Below are 25,205 nucleotides of genomic sequence, written 5' to 3' on the forward strand. Positions count from 1 at the left end.
AGTATGACTTTTAATAGCATGCTTACTGAAAACGTGTTTTAGTAGTCGGGGATTGTAATGGCTTGTCGTCGACTCCCGTTCTCTATGTGGTGTGATAGCTTCTTGAATATTTTGTCATGAGGCGCGTGTACCAAAATATCGACAAGTACAATGATGGGTAAGTGGCATGTTATATATATATATACAAATATAAAATATATGTCTAGAATTGCTTGATAAGTTTAATATCTATCACCTCTAATGTACACATTATACTTTTAATTTTTATGTCCAAATCCCACTCCTTTTCGGTTTACGAAGATATTTTTTCCTTTTCTTTCATTTTATTTTTCGACTGGTTAGTTTGTTTAGACCAGTGATTTTCAACGGGGGGTCTCTATGGCCCTTGTGGGCCCTGTAAGATTTTTTTTGTAAAATTCATCTGCAATAAATTAGTTTTACTTCGACAATACACGAAATATTTTAACAGTTCAGTTTTTTTGTTATATATATAATATATATAATATATAATATATAATATGTATATATATAATACCTAATAATATTTAATTATAAAAATTTAATATGATTTTTTTAAAACATCGAATGGCTATTAGGGACTGAAGGCCACCCGAATAAATAGGAATGAAAAGGGTCCATATGTAAAAAAAAAAAAAAAAGAAAGAAAGAAAAATAATTGAGAAACACTGGTTTGGACAATCCGTTTGACAAACTTCTCGTTTTTAGAAACCATTAGATCACTCTTCTCTTTCCTGCTGTCTTTTTTTCTTTCTGTCTCTGTCCGCCAATATTGATTGCATCAGCGTGTATAACAACAATCATGATCACTACTATATATATATATATGATCATGATCAAATTACTAAATAAACAGAAACAAAAATATATTCGACAAAATTGTCTATTCATTTAATCTTTGTATAAAATTGTAGAAGCTTTGCACTTAACTGAGATTTTAAAAGTATAATTGAAGGACTCGTCACGTCAGCTGGCATTTTAAATTTCACTAATTGTCAAATGACAGAACATTCAAACAATGAGTTTACCTAATAATTTAACCAAGTAAATTTAGTTATTATATAAATAATGACTAGATTTACTTGTTGATAATTTATAAACTGTTTACTAGAATAACAATTTTCGTTTTTACAAGTCATTGGGAAAATGGAAGTTAGTTCTGCTGGATGACTTAAGACTTCGTTATTAATACCTGCTTATTATTAGTACCATAGAAACGTGATTGTTTATTTATTTTTACTCATTGTTCTGTACTCAATAGTTTGAGTAAAGTGTTTGAAGTATTTTAGAACCGAGAGACCATTGTAGCACCTATCATATTGACAATCAGATGACAGTGTATGAATATCTTGGGTGTAGTCTTTATTTGGGAAAGCAGGGGAAATTGAGAATTCTATCATACAAAAATGAACCCACTTAACTGTATAATAACACACGGTAATATAGAATATATCTGTAGATTTTTAGCCAGTCCTATGAATAGAGAGATGTAAACACCTTACCTTATGTAAAATATCTTCGTTGAAAGAAGATATCGTATATCTATGTATAGTCAGAAACACCTTGTCTTCATAAAGACAAGGTGTTTATAGCTGTCTATATATGCACATAGATATACTCAGTAGGACAGGATTGAAAATAAAACCCCTTTGTTGCTCTAGCATAATTTATTAGTTCTGTAATCTGTTATTAGCAGACGAGAAATGAGTTGAGGAGATAGGCCAAATTTTGGACGAAGTTGTCTTGGCAATATTTTGGCGCTTTTTCGTTTCCGCGGCCCTATTGGAAGTAAAACTATCCCTTGTGGGAAGAGATGATGTCTTTTTTTTTTTTTCTATGTGAATAATTGTTCCAAATTCATCATTAGCGGATCTTCACCAACATACTTTCCCCACAACCAGGATAAAGATGAATGCGACGAAGGCCATTATTTAGAAGAGTTATTGCATCTCCTATATTTACTGTTAATAACTCAAACTCTCTTCCATTAACATTTGATACACTTGGATGGTTAAATCATGCTTTGCTCGCATTAATTACACTAGCCAGAAAAAAAAATTCTGCTGTCTTGAAAGTTCTATTCTTTGGTTTATTTGGGGCGCCGATGACAACTATATCATCGGTTTTGCCGCATCAACTGTAGTTCTCGAAATGACGCATGTCCTTATAAATGCAGATGTATGCACATCTTCGTGAAATTAGGGATCCGAGTTACGTCGTGGTGCCTTAAATGTTAGCCCTATATTTGGGGCGTTGAGTCTAAAAATTGTATCGATTTTGCACTATTGGCCCTAATGAATTAATGATATACTCTTTTGATACAAAACAGGAACAATATTACAATTAGATGCAATTAAGACAAAGATGTGCATTGCATCAGAATCCCAGTCATTGTAGCTCAAAATGTCTATAGGCCTGCTTAACCAGGGTTTTAATCTTGGACTAAACAATAAATTGTTTTAAACTGGTTATAAAGTGTGTAAGTCATTCAAAATCATTTTTTAACGTCCGTCTTCCATGGTGGCATGGGTCTGGTGGTTCATTAGGGCCCTACAAGTCTTTTTTGGCAAGATTTCCATAGCTGAATGCCCTTCTCAATGCCAAGCACATTACAAAGTGCACTGGTTGTTTTTTTTTTTTTTTTGTGGTTCCAGCACTAGTGAGGCTGTCATGTAATTTGTATGACTAAGATCTTCATCTGAGTGGGTCTAGAGTAAAGAGGAAGGTGGCTTTATGCTAGGTGATGAGAGGTTTAAGTAGTAAAGAAGGGTTAGAACAGGTTTCTTGCTGTTGAGAAGATACATGGCTTCATGTATTATACAAGAATGGTTAGGGGTAATTGGGGTGGAGGTAGAAAGAAAAGTAAAGATGGTAATAATGGGGCATCAGGATGAGCCCTCTAAATAGTAGGCCAATAATATTCATTGTCAATTTGAGTGGGTGGAGAGGTTTATCAAATTGAATTGTCTTTCTTCAATATATGATTTCTCTCTCACTAGGTGCATGGTCCTCATTCCTGAAGAGGCAGAAGATATGTGGCATGCCTATAACTTAGTAGCTGTTGGAGATGTTCTCAAATCAACAACTATCCGGTAAGTCTTGTCCTATACACACACTTCGAACATTATTGATCTTTTTAGCACCTCTAAACTCAACATATATCAAGCCGTAACTTTCTCTGCACCTCTTGGATTGTCAGCCCATTACCTTGTCACAATAGCTACCACATAACCATGTGATATTCAACATTGCTCCCCTCATCCCTTATACTCTATGGTATTTCAAGTCAGCCGACTGGTTGAAACTTCACCAATTTTGTGCTAATTATCCCTGGCAACGTGTGCTTCACTTTTGATCCATCAAAAATACATAGCTTTCATAAAACCAGAGCTATTGGAGACCTACTCTCTCTTGTCTTTCACCTGTGTCTCTACCCTTAGCTTTTGAAAATTTTGGTCATTAGAGCTGTGGCCTTCAACATCAAAGTTTTTGACTGTGCCTGGTACATTGATCCAGATAATACCAGCCTTCACTCTTCACTCAACTTCCATACCCATGCATCATGCACATGCTACCAAAATATTCCCAGCATTATTGGATATAAATAATTAGCAAAGACAATTTTCCCAGTCATAGCAACAATGAACAACATTGCTCTTGTTGCTGTTGTAATTGTCTATGTGGTTGCTTGACTTGCTAGTAATAGCAGCTATGGCATGCTCACTTACAGCTGACTTGAGGCTAAATAGCAATAGCATCATCATCATCATTTTACATCTCCTTTCCATGCTGCTATGGGTTGGACGGATTGACATGCCTTGTTTGTATATTTCATTTTTGGTTTGGTTTCTATGGCTGGATGCCCTTCCTATCAGCAACCACTTTACTGATTACAATTTGCTTTGGCACCAGCATGAGAGAGGTCATATTCTCATCAAGTGGCAAAGTCCTCAGAAGCAACTTCTCCACTCTTTCAAACAAAGATTTAATTTTTAATTCTGAAATCAATTATTTTTACTTAAAGGATTATTGATCATTAAATTACCTTATTTGTTACAGTTTATCAACCCTTTTTAATGATGGTAAACATATAATCTATAGCACACCTTGATGTTTCTATTTAGAATATTCATTTTTTAAAGCATTTTATAGGTTTGTGTTATAAGTGATGGGTTTATGTTATAAATATAATTGTGCAGCACTACTAAATACAATCACCCCAGTGTTTTGTAAAACTCCAGTTAAAAAACAACAACACATTACTTTAACTATGAAAGTGACTCTTATTGTTATTTGATAATAGTGAAGAATTTCAATATTATTTGCAGAAAGGTTCAGAATGAATCTGCAACTGGTAGTGTCAGTGCCAGTAAAGTACGTACTGTACTTACCATTCGGGTAGAAGCTATTGACTTTGACACTCAGGCTTGTGTGTTGCGGGTGAAAGGCCGAAATATTGCAGAAAACCAATATGTGAAGGTAAGGATGTGTTTATTTCTTTGTTATATCGTTCTGGTATTACAATTCATCTTAAGGATATGTCATTTCGTTTTTCAAACTTTATTCTTCTCTATTTACATGATTTTGCTTAAGTAAAGCTCTATGTGCACAGCCTAGGTTTCTATTTATGGCCATGAAGGTTCATAAACAGATTCCAATAAATTGCCTTCAGTCTATTTCTGAGCTACCTTGGCTGTTTGATAAGCAATACATTTTGACTGTCAGTTTCATTAAATGGGAATCACTTATATTTGAAACAAGATCCCTTCACTTTTGATATTGATTGTTTTGTCAAAATAACTTTTGCAGTGTTTGAAATCTAATTTAGTGAAACCCATTTACTATATTTTTGGCAGATGGGAGCTTACCACACACTTGATTTGGAGCTCAACCGCAAGTTTACACTTGAAAAACATTGGGATTCAATCACATTAGAACGCATTGGTAAGTAAAATAGAAAAGGAGAGAAAAAAAGATACAGTTCATATTGTTATAGAAGACAAATGGCTACTAGCTAGTTTTTGTTGATGTCAATTTTTAGAAACTTTTTTAAAAGATGTTTTATAATCTGTATTCGTGGTACTCCATTGGTTATGACAACATGGGTTCCAGTTGATCTGATCAATGGAACAGCCTACTCGTGAAATTAATATGCAAGTGGCTAAGCACTCCACAGACACATGTACCCTTAATGTAGTTCTCGGGGAGATTCAGCGTGACACAGAGTGTGATATGGCTGGCCCTTTAAAATACAGATACAATGGAAACAAGAAAAAAGAGTGAGAGAAAGTTGTGGTGAAAGTGTACAGCAGGGTTCGCTACGACCCTCTGCTGGAGCCTCATGGAGATTTAGGTGTTTTCAATCAATAAACATGCACAACGCCTAGTCTGGGAATCGAAACCACAATCCTACATCTGCAAGTGTGCTGCCCTAACCACTAGGCCATTGCGCCTCCACATAATCTATATTAATCTCTTTATTAAGGGTTCTAACCACTTGCCTAAGGTCAATGAAAGCCTTGTGAGTGAATATGGTAGACAGAAACTGAAAGAGGTCCATCATATGTGTGTGTTTTACTGTCCCTTTCCCATGATATTGCATGATAGTTGTAAGCTAGTGTCACAGTCTGTGAAAGTGTGACTACTTATGGTGAAAAATTACCTCACTTGGAAATGGGTGAGGATTGGTGACTGGATGGGTATCCAGCTGTAGAAAATCTGCCTCAACATAAATTTCGTATATATCACCATTATCATTTAACATCTGCTTTTCCATGTATGGATTGGACAGAATTTGTTGGGACAGATTTTTTACTGTTGTATGTCCTTCCTGTCACTTGTTTCTAAGCAATGAAATATTTTCCCATAACTAGATATGTTTTTTTTTTCATGGAAGACTGGAAATGAACAGCCTTGCTTGTATTCTAAGGATACGCTTGCATATACAAATACATGTGAAGGCATATGAGTAGTTGGGCTGCACTCATGATCACAAGATCATTGTTTTGATTCCCAGACCAGTGGTGTGTTGTGTTCTTGAGCAAAATACTTCATTTTCTGCTGCTCTGGTTCACTCTGCTATAAATGGGTAAACCTGTGATAGACTAACATTTTGTTAGAGGAAATGTTGACTTAATACCCAGTCAGCAGTATGACATTTAACTGCTACTACAATGCTAGGAAGTTTTTTCTGATCATTGGTGTATAACAACATTCTGATGGACTGGGCAATGCAGTGGTATGTATACAGGATGTTCAAGCTAAATTTGACTACTTTTTTTATGTCTCCTTTTTCAAGAACAGCTTGATGTATTGGTAGACAATCAACAGTATTGGAGAGCAGAAAGATTTAAGTTGTAGTTTAGAAAAAGTTAGCTGGCATGGAGGGCTGGAAGCCATCTGAATATTGGAAAAGAGTTGTATCACGATGATTTACACCAGGTATCAAAATACCGACTCCATGACTGCTCTTCAAAGCTGTGAACACTGTAAAGACTATAAGACATGACATGGACAGCTGCAACAGAGCTATTCATGTCGTCTGTTGAAACTATAGCCAGTAGGATGGGACACAGCAGGTATTCTGACTGCATTCACATGTCAGAGTTCATTCAGCAACTACAGGTCTTAGGTCCAATTCGCACAACCATTTGAAGCTGCTGAGGCCATGAATGTGACAACAGGATTTGGCTTCTTGCCATACATCTGGAAAGAGTCGGAAGTAGTTGTTGGAGAATTTCTACAACTTCACCAGCCCCAATTTCTGGCCTCTTAATTCTCCTGACTAAAATCCAGTGGATTACAATGAGTTAAGCATGAATGAAAAACACCAACTGTTCTGCCTGCAACACCAAGGCTGAGCTTGAAGTAAAGATTGAGGAGGTGTTCTAAGATCTTCGTAGGGACACAGTGAGGAACACCAGGTTCTGGAGCTGTCTTGATACTGGTGGATTTGAGGGCAGCTACCTTGAGTAAACTGCTATCTCCCAGCTTTAGTCTAGTTGATATATTTTGATTTTTTTTTTTAAATACTTTTATTTTTGGATGGGATATTGTTTTTGTCACTTTTTGTGCCAACTGTAAAATTTAGCCTGGACACTCTGTACACACAAAATTTGGTAGACAGAAACTATGGAAGCCTGTTGTGTATGTGTGTGTGTGTGTGTGTGCTTGCTTCTCCCCCACCACCACTTGACAACTGGTGTTGGTTTCTTGTAAGTCCTCCATAACTTAGTAGTTCAGTAAACGAGATTAATAGAATAAGTACCAGACTTTAATAAATGTAATTACTTGGATTGATTTGTTTCACTAAATCCTTCTAGACAGTGTCCTGGCATGGCTGCAGTCCAGTGACTGAAACCTGTAACAAAAAAAAATAAACTTAATATAATGCTTTTAACTATGTTTACTAGATTTCATATTTAAATACTTCTCTAATATATTTTTCTAATATATTTTACAGACACAGCTTGTGATCCAGCTCAAAATGCTGATTTAGCTGCCATTGTGATGCAAGAAGGTCTTGGTCATCTCTGCCTTGTAACATCCAGTATGACTTTAGTAAAGGCCAAGATCGAAACAAACATTCCACGAAAGAGGAAAGGAATGTGTGCCCAACATGACAAGGTTAGCATTCAATATAATTGGGGAAAAAGGGATAGATAGAGATGTGACCTCCACAAGTCCATGGTAGATATCCTGAGAGAACAGTAACTCTGTATAAAATTGCTGATACAGGATAGAAAGGATGCATTACTCCTGCTGCAGACATAATCTCCAGTGTTGGTGGTACAATAAAATGTGCATGTTCCACACAGGGAAATAATTGGTGATAGGAAGGGCATCAAATCATGACATCCTATTTAATGATAAAGGACCTAGATGCTGTGGGACCTTGTCCAGTTCAGGAGAGTATGAAAAAGCAAGTAAAAAATAATAATGATGAGTATATTCTTGGACTACATTATCTAATGTGTCCGTTTAGATATGATTTGAGTGACATTTGGCTGCTATTTTAGGTGGTTGAGTGATTGTATACAGGCCACTTGATTGGCTCATGATTGGTGTGGACACAATATAATGGTGTGAAATTACCTCAGTATTAGAGTGAGCTATGAGCAGTGGATTGACAGATTACTTAGAGCTTAAGACAAAATGCCTTGCAGTATTTAGATATGGCCCTTCGTGGGTTTGATTGAATGGACTATACTCTTCTCCAAATTTGAGGCTTTGTGTCATCATTATTTAATATCCAGAGTTTCTATAACCAGATACTCTTCCTGTTGCCCACCCTCACCTGTTTCCTAGCAAGGTAATATTTTCCCATGGCCAGACATGTTTTTCATAGAAGGTAGAAATGAATATCACTTGTATGACACTGGTGCTTGTTAACCACATGATGTTAAGACAAGATACAAACATGCATGTGTGTGTATATGTGTACAGTAGGCTTCTTCTAGATTCTGTCTATCAAATACATCCTCAAGGCTTTGACTAGCCTCAAGTTATAGTAGAAGATACTTAAGGTGTCACACAGTGAGATTGAACCTGAGACTAGGTGGTTAGGAAGCAAGTTTCTTTAACCACACAGTCACTTCTGAGCTTATCTTTCAAGGGTTTGATGCTGGGAAATCTGACTGCTTTAGAAGTTTTAGAAACATTCACTCACAGTTTCAAAGATACTTGAGATTAACTTGAAGCCGTTAACAAGTATTCCACTCATCGTTTTAAGTCTGTTTTCCCATACTGGCAAGAGTTGGATGGCTTGACAGAATCTGTTTGGTTGGAGGATTACATCTTGTTCCAGTGTTTCAGTTTTGGTACGGTTTCTATAACTAGCTAGCCTTTCTAATACCAATCACTTTACGATGTGTACAGGATGCATTTTTTCTTCACTGATTAATTTTTAATCATATGTGGCACATCTTTGAATAATTAACATTTGATAATTCATTTCAAGATTTTCTGTCTATCCAATCATCTTTGCCTACTATTTCTGGTAGGGTTGAGTTCTGAAGCACCTCCTCCATAGGGTTCTATCAGAAGAAACCATCATTAGCATTTCTGGCTGGATTCCCAAACATGACCAACTGAGACTATGGATATTATCCAAAGTCTCACCTCATTCTTGGTCTACCCATTGATTTCCTGTGGGTTGGCTTGGCTTGAAGAATCTGTCTTGTGATTCTTGAGACATTCTAATTACATGCCCATAGTACTTGAGCTGTAACCATTCAATGTAAAGAAGTAGCTACTCAACCTAGAGAGACTTCCTGATCTCTGATAATTTGTTTCAAAACTTTTGTATTGTTATTTTTGTTTTCATTAGGGTCTTATGAAATTTTATGACCAAATGATCCAGGCTGTTAGAAGACATGTCAACTTTGAAAGTAAGTATTTTGTGTATTTTAGTTTCATAAAGACAAATTTATTTGGTTGTCATCTATGTCAATCATTTGGCTATTTTGTTAGGTTCCTTGCTGAGGATGGTAGTGGTGGTGGGCAATACATGTCTGTTCTAAAACCAGAGCTTATGACTATTGTGATATATTAATTTTAATTTGTATATTTTTCTTATTTGTCTCATAACATTTAGATTGTAGACTTGCTGTTTCCATAGGAAGAAAGGTTTCATAGTCTTTTGGTAGAGGAAACTAGTTATTGATTGTTGTGAAGAGATTGATAGAAGTGAAGTATATCCTTCCATCCATTTTCTCTGCCCACTATTACTGGGAGGGCTGTGGAGAGTAGAGTCAAGCAACTGTCATTACATGCTCTTGCTAGATTCTCAAGTCTGACCAGCTGAGACTGTATATTATCCATCCATCCATCTTCTTGGTCTAATCCTAGTCTCCTGCTGGTTGGCTTAGCTTGAAGATGCCATCTTATAATCCTTTCCTGCAACATGCGAATCGCATGTCTGTATTGCTGGAATTGTGACCTCTCAATGCAGAGTTGATTCTTCTGTTAAATAAAGATATTTAATTCTTTTCAAATGCTACAAAATATATTTTCCAAACCTCTACTTTCCATAGAGAGAAAAAATTAAATGTCTTTTGGTAAAGATTTCTTCAGAATATATGAGCATCATCATCATGTTTGACATTATGCTTGTAAGAATGTTTGAATTATAAATGAAGCATGCTTGTTAGTGCACAGCAGTAACAGGGTAGCTGGTATGGCAGTTTCATTAGCTAGTGAATGAATCCAATTGTTGTAGGGATGAAAGAAAAAGATACTAGCTGCTGTCAACCTGCAACCAATAGTTGAGTGCTGTACTAGAGAAGATCCGCCCACCACAACAAAATCGAGATCTTAAAACCAAGGTACCATGCAAAAAAATTGATGTGCGTGCTGGTGCTATGTAAAAAGGACCCAGTACAATCTGTAAAGTGGTTGGTGTTAAACCAAGCCAAAACAAACAATGGAACCTGGTGCAGCACCTGGCCTTGCCAGTTCCTGTCAAGCCGTCCAACTCATGCCAGTATGGAAAACGGACATTAAATGTTGATGATGATGATCTCTTTGTTGATGTGTATCTCTATCAAAAACCTTTGGATTATCCCTCATTGTCTGGTTTTATAACTAAAGTTAATAGAATGAGTGATTCTAGTTGAGGGTTGCAAAAGTTTGAGCTGATACATATGATTGAAAAATGGTCCAAAGCTACAAAACAAGACAGATTTTCTTGCTTGTATGTTTAAGAACACATGCTGAAAATGCTGTAATTTACTCTAAGTGAACAAAGAGTTTAAGTTTTTAGCTAGTTTTTTATTATAATCTGATAGTTCTGTTTTGTGAGGTACTTGGTGATCTCACTAATGCCAATGGCATGGAAAAAGCATCTAGTACAAACTGTAAAGTGATTAGCATTAGTGAGGGCATCTAGCAGTAAGAACCATGCCAAAGCTAGAGATTGTTGCAGCTCACTAGATCCTGTCAAACCATCCAACTCATGCTGACATGCAAAACGGATGTTAAATGCTGCTGCTGATGACGATGATAATAGTTTTCAAACTTATTACTTTACTTAATTAGGTGGTCTGTTGGTAGAATCATTAAAGCATCAGAAAAACGCTTTGTGGCAATTGTTCATGTTGCTGAGATCAACTTTGCCTTTCATCCTTTTGAAGTTGATGAAATAAAGAACCTGTCGAGTGCTGAGGTCAGTGGCATGAAGTAAGCCCCTTCCCCAAATTTCAGGCCTTGTGCTTAAATTAGAGACCGTTATTATTATTATTATTAGTGGTGAACTGGCAGAATTGTTACCATGCTAGGCAAAATGCTTAGTAGTGTTCCTTCCAGTTTTTCTGAGTTCATATGCCACTGAGATTGACTAGGTTAATTAATAGTTGTGGAAAATTTGTATTTTAATCAAGTATATTATAGTTAATTATTTAATAATTTTTGTGATGTAGTACATGACTTTAATAGCAATCAGTAAATGTTTAATAACTTTCTCTCTCTTTTCACTTTATCCCTCAGTTGTGAAGTGTTTGCTAATTGCAAGTCCTGGCTTTGTGAAGGTAAGGGCTCACTCAGTTCCTTTCTTTACTATTCCAATTAACAAATTGTTTCAAAATAAAGTAACCACAGCACTTTCAAGCCAATTTTATACAAAGTTAAATATTTGATATTGTCCACTCTGTTGGGTGATTGGTGTTAGGAAGGGCATCCAGCTGTAAAAACTGTGCCAAAACAGGCACAGAAGTCTGGTGCACCTCCTACCTGACCAGCATGGAAGGTGCACGTTAAACGATGATGATGATTGCTTATGTGTTTTTACATCTGTTTTTCCATGCTTGCCCGGGTTAAACAAATGCATAATATTGAAGCTTTGTTTTATGACCAGATGCCCTTTCAGCTGCTAACTTTTACCAGTTTTTCATTCTACTCGTCTTTGAAAGCATGGAGCTACTGGACCATTTGTGGATGAAGAAATACCAGTATAGGACACTGACCATAGCTCATGCAATCACAGAATGTAAACATATAGGGACACACACACACATTTGATGGGCTTTGTCTGGTTTGGGTTCAGTCTCATTGTGTGGCCCTTTAAGCAAGTGTCTGCTACTATTGCCCTGGGCCTTGTGAGTGAAATTGTTAGACAGGGATTGTATAGAAGCCTGTGCTAACATGAAAAATGGACATTAAATGATTAAGATCAGTGTTTGCGTTACCCCCCCCCTTCCTGCTTGATACCTGGTGTTGTTTGTTTACATTCCTGTACAAGTGCTTGATAGAAGCACTGGGGTGAATTTATTGAGCTAAACCTTTCAAGGTTGTATTCTTCAAACAAGTAAAAGATAATACACATACATTCTAGCATGCTGTCGGGTATGATGTTGAGGGTTCTAGTTGATTCAATCAACAGAACTTCCTGCTTTTGAAATTAATGTACAAGTGGCTAAGCACTCCACAGACACACGTACCCCTAATGTAGTTCCCAGGGAGATTCAGCACGACAGTGTTACAATGCTGACCCTTTGAATTAGATGTACAACTCAATTTTGCCAGCTGAGTGGACTGGGGCAACATGAAATAAAGTGTCTTGCTTAAGGACTCAATGCACTGCTGGTAACCAAGTGCATGACCTTACCATCATGAGCTGAATATCGTAACCACTAAGCCATGCACCTTTACACACACACTCTACAGAGGGGCACAGGCATTACAAAAGATCAAATAAATTTTGTTACTTTTGTTATTGTAGGATCAATTTTTCTCCTACATGTTGGATCAGGCTGTGAAAAATGACTGGAAGGATATTCTGGAGAATAAGTCACGATGTGTTTTGGCACATTCTTCGTCTGGTTTTAAACATTCTCTCAAAGGTAACTCTTTTTCTTTTTTTTCCTTCCAAGTTTTCTCCTCCTACATATATCAATTAAAATACTAAAATTGGGAGATGATGTATGACTAGATAGTTCATCATCCATCACTGAATGTCAGTCTTCTGGTTTGTAAGCTGCTGTCAAACCATCCAACCCATGCCTGCAAGGAAAATGGATGTTGAATGGTGATGATGATGACTTCCGTACTGGCATGGGTTGGATAGTTTGAATAGATGTAGCAGTTTTATGTAGGAAGTCACTATTAACAAGACTTCATACTAAAAATTGTCATCTTGATATTGGTTTGAATTAGAGACAGATGCTGTAAATCACTGGTTGCCTTCCAGTGAACTGAATTTCTTGTCTTAAATCCTAGTTATAGCCATTTTGCTTCACTGTATGTCACTGTTTTTGGGAACATCAAATTTCTTCTCTGATGACTTGTCCCAATCCCTTCTGATTTTCTGTTCTCACATTCTCTTCTGTTCAACTTATTTTACCTTGAAGATATGCTCCAACACTTTTTCACCACAATTTTTATCTCTCTTTTCAGCTTCACTCCAATTATTCCTCTCTTCCCTAATGTAATTCAGGGTTGCTATGTATCTCCTCTACCTCAAACGACCTGTTCTTGTCTCTTCTATCATACATCTAACATAAAGCTGCTTTCCTCTTTATGCTCCCATAGAGGCAAGTGGGGCTTTTAAGTCTTGTGAGTAACATGGCAAACTCAGTAGTGCTACACAAAAAGCACCCAGTTTACTCTGTTAAGTGATTGGCATTGGAAAGGCATCTAGCTTAGAAACTATCCTGGAACTGAGACAGTGGAGCAAGACATATTCCTTTGACTCATAGGATGCTGCTGAATTTTCCAACCCATGCCAGAATAGGAAGCAGACACGAAGTGAGAATGGTATAATAATTATTCTTACATCTGCTTTTTCATGTTAGCAAGGATTGGAAAGGTTCTCTCCAATATAGTGCCTCACCATTTGTAGCAATCTTTTAGCAACTTATGAAATTCAACATAGTAGACGAGCTTTTATCACTTCTACCCATGTCTACCTTGGTTGTCTTATTCAATAATTTCCTTCCACTTGGACCTCCTGGCATTTCCCTATCATTATCTTTCATTATCCATATGAACTAAGTTTGTACCAATGCAGTTGTTTTCTTTCTACTCTACCTCTGATTCCTCTTACACTCAGTTTTTCTCTCAGCCCTTCTCTATCACATTGTCCATGATCAATAGCATTACACAACCTCTGCCCATGTCTTGTTAGCACACAGAATCACATTTTGTACAGAAGCAAAAATACAGTCTACTTTTTTGCTTGAAGAAAGAATTTCCTTGTTAATAAGTAGGGGTAATAGCTTCCTGAACCTTTTCCACCTTGTTTTAGTCTGGCTTCTGTACTTTTGGAGCACACTCGGAGCTGATTAGGTTGCCTAGGTAACAGAAGCTATCAACTACTTCTTGCAGACTTCTGAGCATTTAAAAGAATTTATTCTACTAATGCTCTGACTGTTAACCACTCCTGTACATCTGGCACATACCAAGTCTTTTTTTTTCACTCTTAACCTGCTTGTGATCCTAGTACACTTCTTGTGTACCTAATGTTCACACTAGGTATACCATATGGAGTTCTTGCCTATTTCCGTTCTGCATATCTAGCAGTCATTTCCCTGTTAGCAGCAGAATCCGGTCTTCTCCTACTTTAATAAAATTTTAGTTTTTGTCAAGTTTACCTCAAGCCTCTTGATCCTTAAGTTTGGTTTCTATGTTTGGAATTTCTTCTACAAGTCTTCTATGAAGTATGCTATAAGGTCTTAATTCACTGGCATATAGAAGTTCCCACCTACGGCCAGTCTTTAACTCTTATGTTATGGTTTGGGAAAACTATAATAAATAAATGTGAAATGTTAACACTTATGCAAGTGTGTGCACATGCACAGAGAGTGGGAGAGAGAGAGTTTCTGCCACCAAATTCACTGGAAAGGCATTGTTCAACCTAGGACTGTACGTGAAACTATGTGGTTGTTAGATTTGTTGCTTGGCCTAGGGACATAACTATTGATGGTAGAATAATAAGTGGGGAATTATCCTCCTTACTTATAGTGACTAAATGGTCAATTGGAGCAAAAACTATGAAAGCAGGGTAAATGGATTTTTTTTTTGTAACAGAAGTACTGCAAGATCCTTCCATGGCAAACCGGTTGGCAGATACCAAAGCTCTTGGAGAGGTGAAAGCATTGGATGATTTTTACAATATGTTAGTAAACGATCCAGATCGTGCTGTTTATGGGTAAGTAATTTCATGGAAAATCTCATAAACTCATAAAGCGTGTCTCATAAAGAAATGAGACACACTTTATGACTTGGTAATAATTGTAAATGAGTTGGGATGCAGTGCAGATTTGTGCACTTGGCTGTAGTTCTTAACATTCTGAGTTCATATTCAACCAGAGCTGACTTTGCCTGTCATCTTTCTAGGTAAAGGAAATAAGTACATGTCAAAATTGAACCTGTATGTATATAAAGAAATACTTTTTTTCACTCTTTTCTTGGGCCCTGGGTTTCAAAGTCACTGGTTACCTGGTTTCTCCCCCGAATGAAACACTGATCTGTTGCAGAGTTTTTAGGGGAAGGGACTAAGAGACCGAGACCTTTGGAAGCATGCTGTGCATGAGAAGACCCGGCAGGACAAGTGAGGCCATAACCCGTGACCTCTACCTGGAATGTAGCCAGCCCACTTATGCATTCCTTTCCTTCTTGGGACACAAAACTCTACTTGTGAAGACCTGTTGAGGCAAGTGAAAATCAAAATCGTAGTCGATCAACATCAATGGAATTTGTAGCTGTGATACCAGTGCTGGTGGCACGTAAGAGAACCATCCGAACGTGGGCGTAGCCAGCACCGCCCTGACTGGCCTCCGTGCCGGTAGCACGTAAAAAGCACCATCCAATCGTGGCCGTTGCCAGCCTCGTCTGGTATCCGTGCCGGTGGCACGTGAAAAGCACCCACTACACTCACGGAGTGGTTGGCGTTAGGAAGGGCATCCAGCTGTAGAAACACTGCCAGATCAGACTGGGCCTGGTGCAGCCTTCTGCCTTCCCAGACCCCAGTTGAACTGTCCAACCCATGCTAGCATGGAAAGCAGACATTAAACGATGATGATATATATATATATATTCGTATACAGCATCGCCTGGCCCCGTGCCGGTGACACGTAAAAGCACCATCCGTTCGTGGCCGTTTGCCAGCTCTGTCTGGCACCTGTGCAGGTGGCACATAAAAAACACCCACTACACTCGCGGAGTGGTTAGCGTTAGGAAGGGCATCCAGCCGTAGAAACACTGCCAGATCTGACTGGGCCTGACGAAGCCTTCCAGCTTCACAGACCCCAGTTGACCCGTCCAACCCATGCTAGCATGGAAAGCGGACGCTAAATGATGATGATGATACAAGTAACAATTTCCACCCAATAGCGAAATGCGCTGATTTTGAAAGTACTTGGTTAGTTGTGGCCTGGACATTGTATGAACAACTGTGATTACTTTCAAGTACCACTGTTTGGATTTTCCGTTTTCATCATGAAGACTTGTGGTTTAAACAGCATTAATGATTATCACTATGTGCTGAAACATTATTCTGGTTTTATAACCAGCATGAAGATTTCGTTGATTTGCCAGCACTCACAACCCTTGTAAATATATCTGAAAAAAATGTTATTTTGGTTATTATAACATATTCAGAAACTTGACAATGTAGAAGGCTTTAGCAGCTCTTTCAATATAAATACAGAAATGTTATTCCAGTCCTTATAACCAGTTTGAAGATAGTGCTTCTTTAACAGTCCTAGCATCCTTATCATATTCCTGCTATGCAGCTTAAACAGTGTTTGTATTCAACGCCATGCAACTTTTTTGCTGTGTTAGTCAGTATTTATTCTACAGCATATAACCTTACACAGTTAAAATATATAGTAAGAGATGTCAAATTAATTTATGTCTTATTGTATACTTTCTCCTGCAAATGTTTAAAATTAATTAGCACTCACAACAGCAACATATTCCTTTGTACACACTTTGTTCAGCATTCTTTTAAAATTTGTAAAATAATACATTTTCTTTTTGTATGAAAGAATGAATTATGCCTTCTGAACTTTCTTGGGGCTTGACTTTCTTCACTGTGACATTCAATCCTGAATTTTACAACATTTAGTGCATGTTATAAATAAATGTTGAATTTCTGTACTTTGTTACATTGGTGACCCATAGTAATCTTTTGCTAAACATTCATACAATTGTGTGTGTGTGTGTGTATATATATATATATATATACACACACACTTATGCATGCTCACATGCACATGTGGAAACAGATAAAGGTTGGCAACAGGAAGAGCATCTGGCCATAGAAAATCTGCATCAACAAATTCTGCCTGGGAAAGTGGATATTAAAACGATTATTTATGTTTATATTATCATTATTATCATCGTTTAACATTACAGATGAATCAAAGTTACTGCCCCTATTTGCTCTGTTGTAAAGATCTTTATTCCTATCTGCAGAAACAGATGAGGAAACTAGTTCAGTAACATTCATCCTGGGGACACTATAGCATAATGACAAGCTGGGGGAGCTTCTATATAGTCGCTCAGTCTGCTAGCAATAGCAACAAAATTCTTTCTAATCACATCCTGCTGTCTTAAATTAAGAGCACTGAACAATTTTAATTAACCTGTCCGGTAATCTCTCCTACCCCTAAAAAATGGCATGGTCACAATTGGAACACTTGATCATCCGTCTACTCAATCAAAATTGACCTGGAAATTAGATTAGTGAAAGAAAAAGAGTGAAAATTACATAAAATATGCTAATTTTCCACAGCTTCTCGTATTACTCTAATGTTACTCATTGCTCTCTTTACCTCTACATGGGCAACTGCGGTGAAGTCTTTGCTCTAGTGTGATCTGATAGTTAGAGTTGTCTCCCATACTTCCTGAAATAATTCAAGTATTACTGTTAAGCATATTTCTCCTCTCCTTTCTTTACTGGTTTTGGTCATTGGACTGCGGCCATACTGGGGCACAACCTTGAAGAATTTTATGGGTCAAATTTTTGATTTATTGTTAGTGTTGCTTAATATGTTTTGCTAAAATGGCTGTTTCTTTTTGGATATCATCAGAAAAAGGTATCAGACTTTCAAAGAGATCAAATTGTTGGTGCTTGTATGGCAGGCGCTAGCGTAATGAAAATAGCCGAAATGTTTGGTATATCAAGAAGCACTGTCTCGAAAGTAATGACAGCCTTTGAGAAAAAGGGAAAAACCTCCTCGTTGAAACAAAACTCTGGAAGAAGACCAAAGCTTTCAGATAGGGACTGTCGGACTCTTATGTGAATTGTTAGAAAGGATCACAAAAGTACAGCTCCTAAAATTACTGCAGAGCTGAATGACCACCTTAAGAACCTAGTTTCCACGAAAACTGTTTGCCAGGAGCTGCACAAAGCCAGATTTCACAAGAAGTCTGCAATCTGAAAACCACGACTTTCAAAAACAAACATTGCAAAGCGTTTAGAGTGGAGTAAAAACCTACAGAATTGATCTCTAGAGCAGTGGAAGAATGTTATTTTCTCGGATGAGTAATCCTTTACCTTATTTCCGACCACTGGAGACAGCCAAAAGAAGCATTTGACCCAGACTGCTTTCTTCCATCTGTTAAACATGGAGGAGGATCTGTGATGATGGGGAAGGGGGGGGGGCTATATCTTGGAAATCTGCTGGCCCAGTGGTTTCCCTTCATGGAAGAATTAATAGTGAAGACTATTTAAGCATTTTATCTGATCAAATTCACCCTATGGTTGTGGAACTGTTTCTGAATGGAAACTCAATCTTTCAAGATGATAATGCACCAATTCACACTGCTAGATTTGTTACTGAATGACATGAGGAACATTCTAGTGAAGTTGAACATCTTATCTGTCCATCACAGTCCCCAGATCTCAATATTATTGAACATTTATGGTGCATTTTAGAAAAACAAGTGAGGGGTTGATATCCTCCACCATCATCACTACAAGAACTGGAGACTGTTTTAGCTGAAGAATGGACAAAAATTCCTTTGGAAACAAGTCAAACTTTGTACAAGTCCATAGCTCGTAGAATTCAAGCTGTAATTACTGCTAAGGGAGGTCCTACCCCATATTAAAATAAATTTGTTTGAAATTTTAAGGTGTTTCCATTATTTTGTCCAACTCCTGTATATATATATATATATATATACACATACACATACACACATACACACACACACACATATACATATACGCACACATAGATGTGGCAGGGTGGTAAGAAGCTTGTTTCCCAACCATATGGCTCTGGATTCAATCCCACTGCATGGCACCTTGGGCAAGTGTCTTCTACTATATATTTCTTTACTGCCCAGAAGGGGCTAAACATAGAGGGGACAAACAAGGACAGACGAAGGGATTGAGTCGATTATATCGCCTCCAGTGCGAAACTGGTACTTTATTTATCGACCCCGAAAGGATGAAAGGCAAAGTTGACCTCGGCAGAATTTGAACGTAACGACAGACGAAATACCACTAAGCATTTTGCCCGGCGCGCTAATTTGTCTACTATAGCCTCGGGCCAACCAAAGCTTTGTGAGTGGACTTGGTAGATGGAAACTGAAAGAAGCCTGTCATAGATATATATATATATATGTATGTATGTATTTGTGTGTCAGTGTTTGTCCTCCCCTACTGTTGCTTGACAACCAATGTTGGTGTGTTTATGTCCCCACAACTTAGCATTATTGGCATGGGATAAGTACCAAGCTTAAAAAGAGTACTGGGAGTTGATTCATTTGACTAATAATTCTTCAGGGTGGTGCCTCATCCTGGTTGCAGTCTAATGACTGAAACAAGTAAAAGATAAAATATATATATATATATATATATATATATATAAATGTGTGTGTGAATGTGTCAAACTTCCAGAGTTTCCACCAGTCAAATTTGCTCACAAGGCATTGATTGGCCCAGGGCTAGAATGTGTGATCAAAGAGGTTGGTGTTGGCAAGAAATATTAATTAATAAAATTGATAAAAAGAGTACAGTAAACACTTTTATCAATTTTACTAATTAATATAAGACCTGTTGATGTAGACCTACCACAGCCTCTTTGGAGTCTGTTTGGTCATATAGTAGAAGACACTTACTCAAGGTGCCATACAGTGGAATTGAACCTGAAATGACGTGGTTGCAAAGTGAGATTTTTAACCACATGGCCACACTGAAACCTTTACATTAATGTTTATAATTAGTTTCTTTTTTTTTTATACTCTGTATTGCTTAACTATATTTCTTATACTAACTTGACATAAAGTGTATAAGATATAGATATTTCTATCTTTTATCCATCTCCTCTGTACATCATCAATGTAATAGTCATGTTTCTATAGTTATTTCCTCAATGTCATCTGTCTTCCTGGTAGCATTTCATGATTTATTATTTCTACTGTTTGACATGTAGCTGTAATAACTCTATCACATACAGCAACATTATTTTTATCTATTTCTTTTTTCAGTATAAAGCCTGTTGAAAAGGCATCCGATCTCTTAGCCATAGAAACTCTAATGGTTTCAGATGAGTTGTTCAGGTAAGATCATTTTCTATTTTGCTGGTTATAAACCTAATTTTATTTTTGTCTTTTTAGTTACAAAACTGTGCTATTCATATCTAGAAAGCACCTGCTTCTCTCCATTAATCAAACTTTAGCCTCTCATTACTTGGCATAAAATCACCTCTCTGAATACTGCTCCCTCCTCAGGTGAAAGGTATTGTTTTACAAGTTATTTGGTGACCTCACTAATGTTGGTGCCACATAAGAAGTATCTAGTATATGCTGTAAAGTGGTAGGTATTATGAAGGGCATCCAGTTGTAGGAGCCATACCAAATTAGACATTGGAGTTTGGTGCAGTCCTTTTGGTCACCAGTTCCTGTTGAACTCGTGCCTATGTGGAAAATTGACCTTAAATGATGATAGTGGGTGTTTTTTTTTTATCTACAATGTCAAGTCCAATGTAAACTTCTTGTGATTCAGTTAGTTATGACTCCAGAATGTGTGAAACTGATACAAGTTGTAATCTAACATGTCTTCTCACAAATAATGCATTTAAGTATAGGTTCAGGAAAGGTTGTGTGATTAAGAAGCTTGCATGTCCCAGTAACTTAACATTTCAGCTAAAGAGACCTATAGAGCAAGTATCAGACTTCAAAAAAAAGTAGCAAGTACTGGGTTTGATTTGCTCAGTTTAAATGCTTCAAAGCAGTACTCCAGCATGGCCACAGCCCAATCACTGAAACAAGTAAAGAAACTAAACATTGGAGCAGATATGGCTGTGTGTTTAAGAAGTTCACTTTGCAACCATGATTTTGGGCTCAGTCTTACTTTATGTCCGGATGAGTGTCTTCCGCTGTAGCTCTTGACTGATCAATATATATCAGCAGAAATAAACAGACATTAGAAATGATAATGTTAATTTTGACCAGTGTCATTGCAGGGGTTGTATTCATAACTCAAAGGGCTGGAATAGACACTATGGGACATCTTTCCCAACACTCAAACAGTTAGCCAATCCACCACACTCGATGGATGATTTTTTTTTATTGACATGGGATAGCCATATGTCTTCTCTATAGCAAAACACCTGCTCCTCTCCAGCTGTCATACTCTTGCTTCACAGCATCTGGCACAAAGTCACTGCCCCAAATACTACAGCCTCACTCATTTGAGGGGATCTTGTCCTGTGAGTTACTTGGTGACCTCACTACTGTCAGTATCATGAAAGAAAGGCAACCAGTACACCCTGTGAAGTGGTTGGCATTAGGAAAAGTATGCAGCCGTGGAAACTTTGCCAAAGCAGACATTGGAGCTCAACGCAAATCTCAGTCTTGTTGGTTTCTGTCAAACCATCCATCCTGTGCCAGTATGGAACAAGGACATTAAATGATGAAAAGCAAAGTTTGCTTTGGTAGGATTTAAACTCAGAATGTAGAGTCTCAGAACATTACTGTGGGACATTTTATTCTGTGCTCTAATAACTGGCAATTTGTTGTCAAAAACAGTAGGAATACTGTATAATAATTAACTGAGACCAAAATGTGATTTTACAAAAAAATACCTTATGTTCAGATTATATACCCCCCCAAAAAATAATGATCAAACAATCTATGAAATAGGTAAAATAAGATGTGTGTGGTGTGAAGGGAGGAATTTTGATATAAGTAGGGTACATTTTGGAAAAAATGTGAAATGTGTACTAGAAACTGCAAAAGAAGTTCATAAAACTCACCTTTACTTGTGCTTTACATTGTTCTTTGTAATTGACCTGTATTCTTTAAGCTTCATTTTTGGTTTAAAATCTTTACCAGGAGCAAAATATCCTAACTTAAAAATGTTCATTCCTATAACTGTTACAGAGTCAAAATATAGGAAATAAAATTTTAAGTTGTATTAAGATTGTCTCCCTTCCTTCCTTTAGATCCAGGGATATTCCAAAGCGACAGCGCTATGTTGCTTTGGTGGATAAAGTAAAAGAAAATGGAGCAGAGGTTAAGATCTTTTCTAGTCTACACGTCTCAGGAGAACGTAAGTGTTGCTTTAAAGCTTTTATATTCTCTCTCCACACTTTTGCCCTTGATATCAACAAAGTTTTTGACGGCCTGGTACACAAACCTGGCAAACTTGCTCATCTGTGTGATCCCTCTGTCTTGCTTTTGGATTAATGGTTTCTTGTTTAGATCACACCATTATTGTGATTACTTATGAAGCTCCCTCTGATTCATACCCTAACAATCCTGGTGCCTCCTAGAGCTCAGTTATGTGCCTACGCTCTTTCTCTTTCATACATATCAGTGACCTATTTGCTGTCATTTCAAAAGACACATTTTTATGCTGATAATCCCTTCATTCCTCTCCATCTGCAGCTTAGTGCCATCCACATGCAACCTAGACACCCTTACACCTAATCTACCCTAACTCCATGATCACAGAGACCTCAACATCATCATTCAATGGGATTATGTCAGTCTTGTCACTTTGAACACTTGCAAAGACACAATTACTGCACATATCAAGAAAACACCATTGATTCCGCCACTGATCCCAACAAGGACAGCGCATAACTACAGCCTTTGTGATTGCCACCAATGCTGGACTTTATCATCACATAAAATGCACTCATGCAAATGCACTTGTACTAGTGCCACATAACTGTACCCATGCCGATAACATGTACAAAGTATGCAGCACACTCTGTAAAGTGGTTGGCATTAGGAAGGGTATCCAGCCATAGAAACCATGCCCAAACAGACAAATGGAGCCTGGACAGCTATCTTGGCTGGCCAACTCCTATCAAAGCGTCCGACCCATGCCAGCATGGAAAATGGATGTTAAATGAGATGATGGTGAGGAAGTCTTCCAACAGAAACACATCCTTGGTAGAGCCAAAGATTGCATCACAAAGATTAACCTCCTTCTTTAGAGCTAGAAAATGCTTCAGCTCCCAACAATAACTCTTTACAAAAATTGGTTATACCCACCCACCATGGGATACCTCCCCACATTTGGGACAGTGTTGCTACAACAAGAAACAGACATCCAAGGCTGCACTCCAAGAAAGGCCATTTCACTGATTGGTTTGAAGTTGCTGCCAAACAGTATATATTCTCAAACCTCTGGGCCATAGATATGCTGTGTCTTGTTTTTTCCTTATCTACTTCAGTGGCCTCACTTCTCAGAACTGCCTGCTCTTGTACTGCCTCTACTGAAGCACTCTGAACTCATTTTTTCACTTGTCACCCATATGTTCCTATCACCATTACTACCACACATTGTCCAGTTGTACTTTCTTAGGAAGTCAGCCTTCTAGATTTTCACCCTCCTGCAACTGCTCACCTGAGACTGTAACCATGACTGCCTCATGGATATTGAAAGATTTGTAGAGGCCATGAGCATGACCTTTCCTTCATATAAAACTAATGATAAAAAAGTATGTACAAAACAGAGAAAGAGTTCTCAATAGATTTGGTAGATTTGTGTCTCTGTAGGTATTTGTGTGTGTATATATATATATATATATACAAGCATTTGGATTTACAAATGAGAGAAATGCATTTAATAGAACTGATTCAGTTATTCAAACCATAACCCAGTGAAACCATGCAGTCCTCAGGCCCTTCGAATCCTGTCAAACCATCAAACCCATAGTAGCATGGGACATGGAAGTTATATGACGATGGTGGTGGTAGTAATAGTAGTGGTATGTGTGTGTGTGTGTGTATGTATCTGGGTGTGTATGGTTATAAAGTTTGCTTTCCAGCCACGTTTTGGGTACCATCCCATTGCACAACACCTTGGGTTGACCAAAATCTAATAAGTAGATTTGGAAGATGGAAACTGAAAGAAATTCATATATGCATCTGTGTGTGTCTATGTTTGTGTTTCCATGTCTTGACATGACATAATAGCTATAAAGGAGTGTCACCATCATACAAGCAGTGTCATTCATTTCCAATCTTCTGTGAAAGTATGCCTAACTTGGGCAGGAAGGTTCATCTGGGTGTAGAAAACCTGCCTTGATAAACTCCATCTGGCATGTTCAAGTGTAGACAAGTGGACAGAAAAACGATGGTAAACTTGTTAAAAAAAAATCAATGTTTGTGCAATGTCCTTGTTGGTATTTCCCAGTCTATAAAATTTTCTTTCATTCCATGCCTCTGAAGCTTGGAACAAGAGATTCCTTACATGAAAAACAAGGGTTAGTGACCAGAATATCTAGCTGTAAAACGATGCCTAAATATCATAGAAAAAAACAAAAGTAAAACAAATGAAGGCACATACAAACCTAAATTTTCATATGTGTGTGTGTGTGTGTACACCCACACACATGTATACACACAAACTTATATTTATATATACACATATGCACATGTATTTTTGTAATAATGCAGTTCTATTTTTTCTTGTAGAGCTTGGCCAACTCACCGGTGTAGCTGCCCTCTTGCGCTACCCCATACCTGAAGAAGATGAGGTTGATGGGGTATCGGACAGTGAAGATTGATGGCAGTCAGCTTATACCAAACAGTGCTTCATTATTGCGAATCAGTGGCTGGGATTTGTTTCCATATTGTATGGATCTTCAAATGTCATTGTTAACATTGGACTAAATGCAATGTAAATTCCCTGTATTTTTCCTCAATAATGTTATTGTTCTTTCATTGTTGTGAACTTGTTCTTTTTTTCTACTGCTCCAGTTCAGGGTCAGCTTTTATGA

At 37.5% G+C, this 25,205-nt stretch overlaps 1 protein-coding gene across 1 annotated transcript; it reads left to right on the plus strand.

The window, feature by feature from the left end:
* Nucleotides 1–25,149, plus strand: LOC115231643 (protein pelota homolog). Its single transcript, XM_029801620.2, has 12 exons — nt 1–157; nt 3,018–3,110; nt 4,347–4,497; nt 4,875–4,962; nt 7,481–7,644; nt 9,347–9,407; nt 11,503–11,543; nt 12,734–12,854; nt 15,040–15,160; nt 20,455–20,526; nt 22,413–22,519; nt 24,901–25,149. The coding sequence occupies exons 1-12, from the start codon at nt 117–119 to the stop codon at nt 24,990–24,992; spliced, it is 1,152 nt and encodes a 383-aa protein (XP_029657480.1). The 5' UTR covers nt 1–116; the 3' UTR covers nt 24,993–25,149.
* The last annotated feature ends 56 nt before the right edge of the window (nt 25,150–25,205 follow it).

The sequence above is a fragment of the Octopus sinensis genome, linkage group LG2 (genome assembly GCF_006345805.1).
Source record: "Octopus sinensis linkage group LG2, ASM634580v1, whole genome shotgun sequence".
NCBI lineage: Eukaryota > Metazoa > Mollusca > Cephalopoda > Octopoda > Octopodidae > Octopus > Octopus sinensis.

Bases quoted from the DNA above. Each gene is read 5' to 3' on its own strand.
- LOC115231643 (XM_029801620.2), top strand. From the start codon at position 117: ATGAGGCGCGTGTACCAAAATATCGACAAGTACAATGATGG. The intron at 11,544-12,733 runs GTAAGGGCTCAC...TTGTTATTGTAG, and splicing joins CAAGTCCTGGCTTTGTGAAG to GATCAATTTTTCTCCTACAT. The intron at 12,855-15,039 runs GTAACTCTTTTT...TTTTTGTAACAG, and splicing joins TTTTAAACATTCTCTCAAAG to AAGTACTGCAAGATCCTTCC.